This window comes from Mobula hypostoma, chromosome 3 (assembly GCF_963921235.1).
Source record: "Mobula hypostoma chromosome 3, sMobHyp1.1, whole genome shotgun sequence".
In the NCBI taxonomy this organism is placed as follows: domain Eukaryota; kingdom Metazoa; phylum Chordata; class Chondrichthyes; order Myliobatiformes; family Myliobatidae; genus Mobula; species Mobula hypostoma.
Window position 1 is genome coordinate 154648635 of NC_086099.1, and position 12614 is coordinate 154661248.

The following is a 12614-nucleotide window of genomic DNA, read 5'->3' on the forward strand; positions in this document are numbered from 1 at the left end:
ACATTGTTAAGAGAGGTCCCGTTCAGTTAGAGGACATTAACTTCCCACAGAGCCAATCACGCTGTCGTTTTACCAAGGACAGATATCTTATGAAGATGAGAAATGGAGAAACCATTCGTAGGTCATTGTTGGTGTACTCAGAATCATCTGATTCAATCTTCTGTTTCTGCTGTACCCTATTTGGCAAGCGAAATCACAGTCTCACTTGCGGACGTTTCAGAGTGTGGGAGCGACTCACTCTCAAACTCCAGGATCATGAGAATTAAAATGCTCACCGTGCCAACATGGATAGCTGGCGTGAGCTGGAAACGCGCTTAAGAATGCACAGTGCCATTGACAGCACGTACCAAGAAATGCAAATGCTGGATAAAAAAACACTGGAATGATGTCATGAAGAGGTTCATTGCCATAGTCTGTCACCTTGCAGAATGAAACCTCCCTTTCCGTGGCCACAATTCCACCCTACATGAACCAAATAATGGGAGCTTTCTAGGTCTGGTGGAGCTGCTTGCTGAGTTCGACCCAGTGATGAGCGAACATGTCAGACAAGCAGAGAAAAAAGAGATTGCTCACCACTACATGGGGAAATTCATACAAAATGAGTTAATCACACTTATTGGAGACAAGACATTGGAAGCAATAACAGAGAGAGTAAAACAATCACGTTACTACTCAGTGATAATGGACTGCACCACTGACGCTGCACACATACAGCAGCTCTCTGTGACACTGCGCATTGTCACATGCCAAGAAAATGTCGGAGCTACTGTTAGTGAGCATGTTGTCTGTTTTCTACCAGTGCTTGACACAACAGGTGCAGGCCTAACTGACGTTTTCTTAATGCATATGGAGAAGTTAGGATTAGATATCTCCAAATGCAGGGGCAGGCATATGATAATGGGAGCAATATGCGGGGGAAAATAGCGGGGTGCAGAAGAGGGTGCTAGATATTAACAAAAAAGCACTGTTCATGCCATGTGCCAGCCACAGCCTAAACTTAGTCATTGTCGATGCTGCAAAATCAACAGTGGAGTCTGTGAGTTTCTTTGGGATACTGCAACGTCTATACACACTATTCAGCTCATCGACACAGAGATGGGAGCTTTTCAAGGAGAGCGTGCCACAGATGACCCTCAAGGCCATACCCAACACGCGATGGGAGTGCCGCGTGGAAAGCGTGAAAGTCCTGCGCTACCAGCTTCCCGATGTTGGCAATGCGCTCCTGTCACTGACTGAACATGCCACACAGAAAGGTGACTGTGAAACCACATCTGCAGCCAGAGGCCTAGAACAGGAGATCATGTCATGGAAATTCCTGCTGACTGTTATCATCTGGTACAACGTTTTACATGAGGTGAATCGTGTCAACAAGCTGCTCCAGAGCCCACGTGGGAATCGATGTGCTACAGCGCGAGGTGGAATATGTTCTGAAATTCCTCAAGGAATACAGAGAGAACAGCCTTTCATCCGCCCAAACAGATGCCAGAGACATAGCTGAAAAGATAGGGATGCCAATGGTCTTTCCTACTGCACGAATCAGAAAACCAAAATGCCAGTTCCAGTACGAGTCCCAAAGTGCAGATCCTTCCCTGACAGTGGCACCTGAGGAATGGTACAAGAGAAAAGTTTTCCTTCCACTAGTGGACTCTGCCATCACAGGCATTAGTGAGCGCTTCAAGCTGATGGAGTCATTTTAGAGTCTGTTTGGCTTCATTTATGGAAGAAAGGAAATGAAAAAAGTCACACACTGAAAGACAGCTGCATAAACATGGAGAGGACACTTGGTGATGTGGATGCTGAGGATCTTTTGCGCAAGGTGTTGGCTGCTGTCAGTGCCCTACTTGCAAAAGAAACCACTGGCCTGCAGATTCTGAACTACATTTACAGCAACAATCTGGTTGAACTGTATCCTAACCTCACCATTGCTCTAAGACTCATGCTGACAGTGCCTGTGACTGTAGCGAGTGGAGAGAGAAGTTTTTCGAGGCTAAAGCTCATCAAAGTGCATCTGAGGACAACCATGCTCCAGGAGCATCTGTCAGCTCTTGCTCAGATAGCAACTGAGCATGAAATAACCAGATCGCTGGACAAAGATGAGCTCATTAAAGCATTCTCAGCACTCAAGCACAGGAGGGTGGTGAAGTTCTAGTGGTAAGTCTTTTAACATACGTTTAGCAGAAATGAAGTTTATAATTAAAATAATTTCACTCAAAATGCGTATAGGCGATTAGGCGGCGTTTCCACAAATCGTAATTTCTCTCTCCCGCTTGCGTCCTCTCTCTCTCTCTCTCTCTCACTCTCCTCCTGTTCGCTCTCCAGGCCTTACGTGAGCTGTCCGTGGTGCTGAAAGAGCGCGAGATGCAGTTTGTTGTAAACTTCCAGTAGTTAACTTTCAGACACTGTTCATTGAATAAATAAAGTGTGAATTTTCATTAAATATGACATTGCTTTTGTTATTAATTTAATTAGAGGGAAATTGTTTAAGCTGTTCTTATGTCAGCTGATACCTAACACATAGTGCCATTCAATGCAGACTAGTTGCTGAAAAGGGCGAGGCTTCTCACTCCAAAGCAAATAATGTCATTGTTTCAGTTTTTAATTAAGAGAATTATTTGGATTATGTTGAGCTGTCTGTCCATTATGCTGAAAGTGCACATAATGCATCAATGTTTAAGTCCAAAATTATACCATTATTGATGCAAACCAACTTGAATATTTGCTTTTTTTCATTATTTTTGGGAAGTGGGAGTAGGGCCCCACATTAACTCTTGAAACGGGCCCCCAGATGCTTAAGGCCGCCTATGCTACTGTGTAGAAGGACAAAAGAGGGAGGAAAAGGTAGATGATTTGAAAATTGGATAGAATAAGAAAATACTGAACTTTTTATAGACTATAAGATAATGTCATATGTAACAAGAAAACACGTGCAAGCTCCTTTCCAGATACTTTGAGCAAACCAACAGGCACCCATCCATAGCCATTTAGTGCTCTGAAAGAAATAGAATGAATTTGCTGGCTCCAAATTTCATGTGAATTTCAGAATATTTATAAAGCAGTGCATCGCCTGCATCTGACTCTGCTCTGTTCTATTTAAAGAGAGCATTAATTCTCATCCCTTTAGCAGTACAGGTGATTATGGTTTTAGAAATCCATCAGAGCTATATTCTGGCATTGAGGCATACAGCCAATGTTTGTAAATAATTTAAACATTATAGGCATTCTATAGTTAAGGAAACATTTAGAGAACGCAAATGTTACAATAAAGAAACAGTGGAATGACCAAATAAATCTGAGTCTTTTCAATTAAACAATGATGAACTTATTAGCTTACTTATAAGTAAATATTTTTAAAGCTTTGTAAAAATTTAACAAAGAATAAGTTTAGTATTTTAAATATACTTAAGGTGCTTGTTTCTGTGCCAAATAACAAAGATGAGAAGGGAAGAATCCTAATAGAAACAGAAAATACTTATTGTTTTTTGAACCTGTATTTGAGATTCAGTTCAAAACACTCTAAAATATGTTTTCAATAAGCTTTTTTTTTTAACCAATGCAGCATTGAGAAAGCAGTTACACCCAAATCAGTATTGTAATGCCCATGTGCAAATAAATTAACATTTTATTTATATTTGCAGATTACAGAAGTACCAACACAATTTGGAGTCTTTGCCACAGTGGCCTCAGCTCAAATTTTTGCTTGTGAGAGACAAATTATTCAGGGACTATACTTCTGAATTAATCACATTTGAGAAAGGTAGGATGATTAATGTCATTCTGAGACTGGTTACTTTTATGAATAATTCTAGCTTCACAGTTATGGGAGGGCACAGTTTACCAAAAAGTGCAGGAGTCCAGATTTTTTGGACTAAGTTTGAAATTACTGTGCAGCAAGAAGTTGGTATCATTCTCAGTTGTGATAGAGTCATCTGCATGTGAATGGGGCTTGTTTTGCTGCTGTTATATTGTTGCTTGAATTGTTGTTCTATGAACATGGTGGGGCTGCTAAGTTTGCACTGGAATGAGTAGTGACACTTGTGGGCTACCCCCAGCACATCCTTGGTTTGTATTGGTTGTTAAGGCAAATGGCACATTTCACTGTATATTTCAATGTACATAAGTTAAATAAAATAAAAATTAATCTGAATCTAAAATGAAATGATGCAGAGTTCTACTTCTACCCTGCCGTGCATATTTGCACCAATCTTCTTGAAGCGTCTTCCTTCTTGATATTCATGCTTTGTGTTAAATCAGATTCGCCATACCCTTTGCCTACCTTACAGTGCCTCGGATCTCCTTTTGGCTCTTCGCTGAAACACTTTGCTGCTTTCCATTATTGTTCCAGTGTCCTCACTGCATCATTTCCCAAGCAGCTCTTCAATATCAATTGGCCACCACCTAACCATTCTACAGCCTCAGCAGCTCCTCTATGCTCCAAATGTATCATTTCTCTTGCAACTTCCAGCACATTTTCTCAGTACCTGTCATCTCTTGGTCCTGCAAAATCATCTCAGGCCTCCCTCTGAATTTCTCCCTTGCACCTTAATGCTATGGGCACACTCCTAGAGCTTCATTTATCAGAACTTTCTCCATCATCTCCCTTATCACAACCTCATGATTCGCTTCTCACACCATGATGGCTTCTCCTCTGTCCATCTGCTTCCCCTGTATTCAGTTCTCTCCTGAACATATTCAGTCAAAAACTTCTACCTCTTTGTAATGGCAGAAGATTATGGAGGTTTTTTTGTACCTTTGTACTGAAGAGGAGTCTCATGAGCAATGAAATACTTGTTCCTTTTCCAGAGCGTTCTAGTTTGCTAAGAATCTTTGCCATTCTTGCCACAGCAGTGTCTTCAGAAATCCAGCAGGTGGCAGTATATTAGTGATTTTTCCAGATGATGTACAACCAATGACATAAAATACATCATTGATCAAATGGCTGTGTTTTTATTTTAATGATTCCTCAATTGGAATTCAGTTTTTAATGAGCTTCTAATAACTAATTCAAAGTATAATTCCATTATTAGATTTGGGTAAAAATTTATCCACAGGCAATTGAACTAGTTCAAGTTCAAATACAAGTTTATTGTCAGACTCAGGGTGTAAATGCTATGAAAATTAGCTTTCTGCAGCAGCATCACAGTGTATTACATGACAGGGACAAACAAAAGTTATCATAAAAAATAGCATAAATTATACATAATTTACACATTCCCAAACAACAAAATAAATGTAATGACACCAGTGCAAGTAGAATTGAATCAGGTTTAATATCATTGGCATGTGACGTGAAATTTGTTAACAGCTGCGGCAGTTCAATGCAATACATAATCTAGAAGAGAAAAAAATAAAATGAAAATAATAATAAGTCAATTACAATATATGTATATTGAATAGATTAACATGCAAAAAACAGAAATACTGTATATTTTTAAAAAAGTGAGGTGGTGTCCAAGGGTTAAATTGTAACGTGTTGGCAGTTATGTATTGTACTCCGGACCCAAAATCTATACCAACTCTTGTATTGCTTCTAGTGTTGGAGATGGAGAATAGGTAAATGTTACTCCATGCTTTAAGAAGTGAGGGAGGGAGGCAAAAGACTGGAAATTATAGGCTGGTTACCCTGACTTCAGTGGATGGTAAGATTTTAGAGTCTATTATTAAGGATGAGGTTTCAGGGTACTTGGAAACACGTGATAAAATAGGCCAAAGTCAGCACAGTTTCCTCAAGAGGACATCTTGTCTTACAAACCTGTTAGAATTCTTTGAGGAAGTAACAAGCAGAATAGACAACGGAGAGTCAGTGGATATTTTTTACTTGGATTTTCAGAGGGCCTTTGACAAGATGTCACACAGAGGCTGTATGTTATTACAGCAAAGTTACAAACATGGATAGTTTATGAGGTTGATAAGAATGATCCTGGGGATCATATTCCTGTTCTCTACATATAAGGAGCATTTGATAGCTCTGGGCCAGTATTTGCTGGATTTCAGAAGGACAAGGTGGGATCTCATTAAAATCAACTGAACATCAAAAAGCCTAGATGGAACAGATGTAGAGAAGATGTTTCCAGTAGAATCTGTGAAATTTATTGCTACCAATGACTGTGCAGGCTGTCATTGCGGAGGTTGATAGGTTCTTGATTAGTAAGAGTGTCAAAGGTTATGGTGAGAAGGCAGAATGGTGTTGAAAGGGAAAAGTAAATCAGTCCTCCACAGATCTCTACAAAGTGATCCTAATTAATTACAAAAATAAAACACAAAATAATTGAATGCAAGATAACTCACCGCCTTCAAGTCAGTATTTAGTAGATGCACCTTTGGCAGCAATTACAGCCTTGAATCTATGTGTATCTGGTCTTTGCACATCTGATATTTTGTCTTCTTGGTGTAGTTTTTGCCAGGATACTGACTCACCAGCAGTTGGACCTTCCAACTACAGGTGTATTTTTACTACAATCAATTGAAGCACCTAGACTGCACACAGGTCTCCAAAATCAGATCTCCATTTAACTAATTATGTGACTACTAAAACCAATTAGCTGCACCAGTGATGATTTGATGTGTCATATTAAAGGGGCGGGGGTGAATACTAATGCAATCAATTACTTTGTGTTTTATATTTGTAATTAATTTAGATCGTTCTGTAAAGATCTGTTTTTACTTTGACATGAAAAAGTCTTTTTCTGTTGATCAATGTCAAAAAAGCCAACTTAAATCCATTGTGATTCAATGTTGTAAAACAGTAAAATATGAAAACTTCCAAGGGGTTGAATATTTTTATAGGCACTGTATAGTCTTATGATAATTTCTCAACACTCGTATTAGCATTTCATAATAAAAGGATCCTAAAGGAATTGGATAACATTGTTGAATAGATATAAATCTTTCATTTCTGGAACTTGTGAAAATGTAACTCAAACTGCTTTCTGCTCCCCTTTTTTATTTTCAGATCTTTATATTCTGCTGAGGAAGGTGTACGCTAGCTTGGGTTTGAATGATGTGGATCGGATTATTATGGATGTTGATATCCTAACATCAGAAATTAAAATGGTAAATTAATGAAACCCCTATGAAAACACTGACAACCTGACTGATTACTGTCATGTATTTCTAGCTTCTTGCTTTGGATAGATTGTGATAGAATGATTTATAGTTGTTAATATCATTAGTTAAAAGAAGGACAATACATTTTCCTCATGTATTCAGTTACAGTTCTAAGCTTTTCTTTTGTAAACAGAGAACAGTAGAACCTAATGAAGGATTAACAAAATGCTTTAAGGATTGAGCTGTCATGGTAGGTTAGATATCCAGTCAGATGAATCTGTAACTTGTCTCTTTACTCTGTGTCCTATTGAAGGCCTCTTTGGTGTAGAACATTGATTAATTTTTACAATTATTCATCTTATTTCACTTTCTTTTCTCTCTAATCTTTCCAGCACATTGCATAGTTGGATTACCTCCAGACTTTCAGTCTCTGTTCATTTATCTTCTGGACTCTTGTGTTTTTTGTTAATCTCTGGTATTTTAATTGGAATTGTTAGTGTAGAAAGTCGTCCACAACTGCTTCCACCACATAGAGATGAGTAGTAGCAACATAGCTTTGTACTCCACTTCCAAAATGCTGCCCCATTCAGTCTGATTGAATTAGATTTAATGAGTGGAAAGCAGTGCCTCAGCTGCTACCATAAAGTTTTTTTTAGGTGCCATTTCAAGTTCAAGTTGATTATCATTCAACCGTATACATATATACAGCTAAATGAAACAACATTCTTCAGGGACCAAGGTGTAAAACACAGTACATCTATCGCATACAGCACATAAAATAATCAAGTCAAGTCACTTTTTATTGTCATTTCAACCATAACTGCTGGTACAGAACATAGTAAAAATGAGACAACGTTTTCCAGGACCATAGTGCTACATGAAACAATACAAAAACTACACTGAACTATGTAAGAAAAAACACAAAAACTACACTAGACTACAGACCTATCCAGGACTGCATAAAGTGCAGAAAACAGTGCAGGCATTACAAAAAATAATAATAAATAATAAACAAGACAGTAGGCTCAGTAGAGGGCAGTAGGTTAGTGTCAGTCCAGGCTCTGGGTATTGAGGAGTCTGATGGCTTGGGGGAAGAAACTGTTACATAGTCTGGTCATGAAAACCCGAATGCTTCGGTGCCTTTTACCAGATGGCAGGAGGGAGAAGAGTTTGTATGAGGGGTGTGTGGGGTCCTTCATAATGCTGTTTGCTTTGCGGATGCAGCTTGTAGTGTAAATGTCTGTGATGCTGGGAAGAGAGACCCCGATGATCTTCTCAGCTGACCTCACTATCCGCTGCAGGGTCTTGCGATCTGAGATGGTACAATTTCCGAACCAGGCCATAATGCAGCTGCTCAGGATGCTCTCAATACAACCTCTGTAGAATGTGGTGAGGATGTGGGGTGGGAGATGGACTTTTCTCAGCCTTCGCAGAAAGTAAAGATGCTGCTGGGCTTTCTTTGCTATGGAGCTGGTGTTGAGGGACCAGGTGAGATTCTCCGCTAGGTGAACACCAAGAAATTTGGTGCTCTTAATGGTCTCTACGGAGGAGTCGTTGATGTAACAGATAAAGAGAGTATTCTGTTAATGTACAAGTTGACACAAGTGCATATACAGCATATAGTTAAATATATGGGAGGAAATAGCAGTGGTACTTCATAAATACTTTACTTCAGTATTCACTGTGGAAAAGGATCTTGGTGATTGTAGTGATGATTTGCAGCAGACTGAAAAGCTTGAGCATGTAGATATTAAGAAAGAGGATGTGCTAGAGGTTTTGGAAAGCATCAAGTTGGATAAGTCGCCGGGACCGGATGAGATGTACCCCAGGCTACTGTGGGAGGCGAGGAAGGAGATTGCTGAACCTCTGGCGATGATCTTTGCATCATCAATGGGGACGGGAGAGGTGCCAGAGGATTAGAGGGCTGCGGATGTTGTTCCTTTATTCAAGAAAGGGATAGGGGTAGCCCAGGAAATTATAGACCAGTGAGTCTTACCTTAATGATTGGTAAGTTGTTGGAGAAGATCCTGAGAGGCAGGACTTATGAACATTTGGAGAGGTATAATATGATTAGGAGTAGTCAGCATGGCTTTGTCAAGGGCAGGTCGTGCCTTACGAGCCTGATTGAATTTTTTGAGGATGTGACTAAACACATTGATGAAGGAAGAGCAGTAGATGTAGTGTATATGGATTTCAGCAAGGCATTTGATAAGGTTCCCCATGCAAGGCTTATTGAGCAAATAATGAGGCATTGGAACCAAGGGGACATTGCTTTGTGGATTCAAAACTGGCTTGCCCACAGAAGGCAAAGAGTGTTGTAGACGGGTCATATTCTGCATGGAGGTCGGTTACCAGTGGAGTGCCTCAGGGATCTGTTCTGGGACCCTTAAGGCTGATTTATACTTGTGCGTACTAGCTTACGCCATAGCCTACGCAAGTGGGCTTTGCCGTTGTGAGCATATATACTTGTGCTTTGGTGTGTCTGCATCGCTCTGCAATTCACCGCCAAAACGCTGGTTGGTGGTGGGGTTTCTATGCCACTGTGTTGAGTTTCTTCATGTTGAAACTCAACACGAAGAAACTCAAATTTCAAACAATGGCGACTGAAACTGAAGGAGGGTGAATTTTCTGTGCTTGTCCGGCCACTGAGAGACATAGACGAGGAAATGCATTTCAAATATTTTCGGATGTCGGCCCGTAGATTTGACGATTTGGTTCATTGTCTCCAACTACTTATTTCACATTAGTGTATGCACAGTATACTCAGAGACTAGCAATCACCATTCGAGTTTAGGTTCAGGTGGAAGTCAACAGGCTGTAGCAGCTAGCTACAAACTGGCGTCAAACCCAGGGTCCTCCATAATTTCGGAGGTCTGTAAAGCTTTATGGAAAACACTGCAGCCAGAGTTCCTTCCCTGCCCTTCAGTTGCACAATGGGAAGCTATTGCAGCGAGGGAGGAAATGCGATGCTACCAAGCGGACCAATCACAGTTGTTCGGTCTGCATTGCTGCGATGCGTAGTTACATTTTGGGAGAGGTGCGCGTTAGGCTACGGTGTAGGGTTGGCATAAAGTACAGCATAGGGTATGCAGCTACACTGTAGCTGCGGCGTACATTTGACGCACAAGTATAAATCAGCCTTTACTCTTCGTGATTTTTATAAATGACCTGGATGAGGAAGTGGAGGGATGGGTTAGTAAATTTGCTGATGACACAAAGGTTGGAGATGTTGTGGAGAGTGTGGAGGGCTGTCAGAAATTACAGTGGGATAGTGATAGGATGCAAATCTGGGCTGAGAAGTGGCAGATGGAGTTCAACCCAGATAAGAGTGAAGTGGTTCATTTTGGTAGGTCAAATATGATGGCAGAATATAGTATTAATGTACTTGTGCTTGGGAGGTGTATGGAGGGATATGGTCCGTGTGCAGGTCAGTGGGACTAGGCAGAAAATGGTTCGGCACAGCCAAGAAGGGCCAAAGGGCCTGTTTCTGTGCTGTAGTTTCTATGGTTCTATGGTTCTAAAGACTCTTGGTGGTGTGGAGGATCAGAGGGATCTTGGAGTCTGAGTCCATAGGACACTCAAAGTAGCTGTGCAGGTTGACTCTGTGGTTAAGAAGGCATACGGTGTATCGGCCTTCATCGATCGTGGAAGTGAATTTAGGAGCCGAGAGGTAATGTTGCAGCTATATAGGACCCTGGTCAGACCCCACTTGGATTACTGTGCTCAGTTCTGGTCACCTCACTACAGGAAGGATGTGGAAGCCATAGAAATGGTGCAGAGGAGATTTACAAGGATGTTGCCTGGATTGGGGAGCATGCCTTATGAGAATAGGTTGAGTGAACTCGGCCTTTTTTCCTTGGAGCGACGGAGGATGAGAGGTGACCTGATAGAGGTGTATAAGATGATGAGAGGCATTGATTTTGTGGATAGTCAGAGGCTTTTTCCCAGGGCTGAAATGCTTGCCACAAAGGACACAAGTTTAAGGTGCTGGGAAGTAGGTACAGAGGAGATGTCAGAGGTAAGTTTTTTACAAAGAGAGTGGTGAGTGCGTGGAATGGGCTGCCGGCAACGCTGGTGGAGGTGGATACGATAGGGTCTTTTAAGAGACTTTTGGATAGGTACATGGAGCTTAGTAAAATAGAGGGCTATAGGTAAGCCTAGTAATTTTAGGGACTTGCTTGGCACACCTCTGTGGGCCGAAGGGCCTTTATTTTGCTGTAAGTTTCCTATGGTCCTATGTTTCTATACAACAGAATTACCACTACTGGTGCAGTCATAAATAAGGTGTACTGTGTGTTAGCAGGGTGTTTAGGAGTCTCACAGCCCGGGGGAAGAAGCTGTTACCCAGCCTAACAGTCCTTGTTCTTGTGCTGCGATCCTTCTACCTGATGGTAGGAGGTCAAAGAAATTGTATGACAGATGGGGAGGTGTCCTTGACAATGCTGAGAATACCAGGCTTCTGGTGTTTGTCCTGGTTGGGGGAGAGAGAGACCCTGGTGATTCTCTCAGCAGTCCTCACAATCCATTGCAGGGTCTTGCAGTCAGATGCCTTGCAATTCCCATATTCCACACAGTGCAGCGTTTTTGAAATTTGTCCCTGTGCAGTCAATGGAACTGAATTTTGGAGGCTGAACCCATTACTTTATTGGTGCATCTGGGATCCCATTAGCGATCAAAAGGCAGGTAGTTGAGGCTGAACCTTTGCTTGCCTTCTGCATTTGCCTCAATGTTTCAATCATTCTCAATGGTTTAACCGGCAAATAATAGGTGCTTTAATCGGTGAAATGAAGTCAACATCAGCTTGCACCCCATCTCAAAGTTTCTTTGACTCGATGCCCCGAGGATTTGAGCTCAAGCTTGTTCTCACTTCCTGAAATCTTCTCAGGGACAGCTAAGCGCTGAATTGCTTATTCGATTCCAAACTGGAGGCTCTAACAATTCATACTGCACCTGTAAATAACTGCCCACTCACTTACCTCATCCAAATTGTCTTTAAACATCCCAGTCACAACTCAAATTCCCATTTATTTCTTTTCAGTAATGAATTTGGAATAGGAACCATATGTAATATTTCTTAGTTATTGACATATACACTCAGTGGCCACCTTATTAGGTACACTTGTACACCTGCTTGTTAATACAAATATCTAATCAGCCAATCTTGTGGCAGCAATTCAATGCATAGAAACGTGCAGACATGGTCAAGAATTGTTGTTCGTACCCAATAACCGAATGGGGAGGAAATGTGATTGAAGTGAATTTGACCATGGAAGATAGCTGGTGCCAGGCAGGATGATTTGAGTGTTTCAGACTCGGCTAATATTTTGGAAGTTTCACACACAACAGTCAGTAGAATTTACAGAGAATGGTGCGAAACCAACAAAAAATCCAGTGAGCAGCAGTTCTGTTATGCAGAGAGGTCAGAGGAAAATAGCCAGACTGGTTCAAGCTGACAGGAAGGTGACAGTAATTCAAATAGCCACGTCTTCAGTGGTGTGGCACTCTCAATGCACATGTCAAACCTTGAAGTGGATGGGCTACAACAACAGAAGACCATGAACATGCCATGA

The 12614-nt window shown here is 41.1% G+C and overlaps 1 protein-coding gene across 2 annotated transcripts in view; it reads left to right on the forward strand.

Moving 5' to 3' along the window:
* Positions 1-12614, forward strand: part of LOC134344338 (ATP-binding cassette sub-family A member 13-like) — a 219322-nt gene that overhangs the window by 54352 nt on the left and 152356 nt on the right. For both annotated transcript variants that reach the window (XM_063043940.1, XM_063043941.1), the window contains exons 10-11: positions 3636-3754; positions 6950-7050. In XM_063043940.1, coding sequence (XP_062900010.1) covers positions 3636-3754; positions 6950-7050 — 220 coding nt within the window. The remainder of the gene's footprint in view (positions 1-3635; positions 3755-6949; positions 7051-12614) is intronic.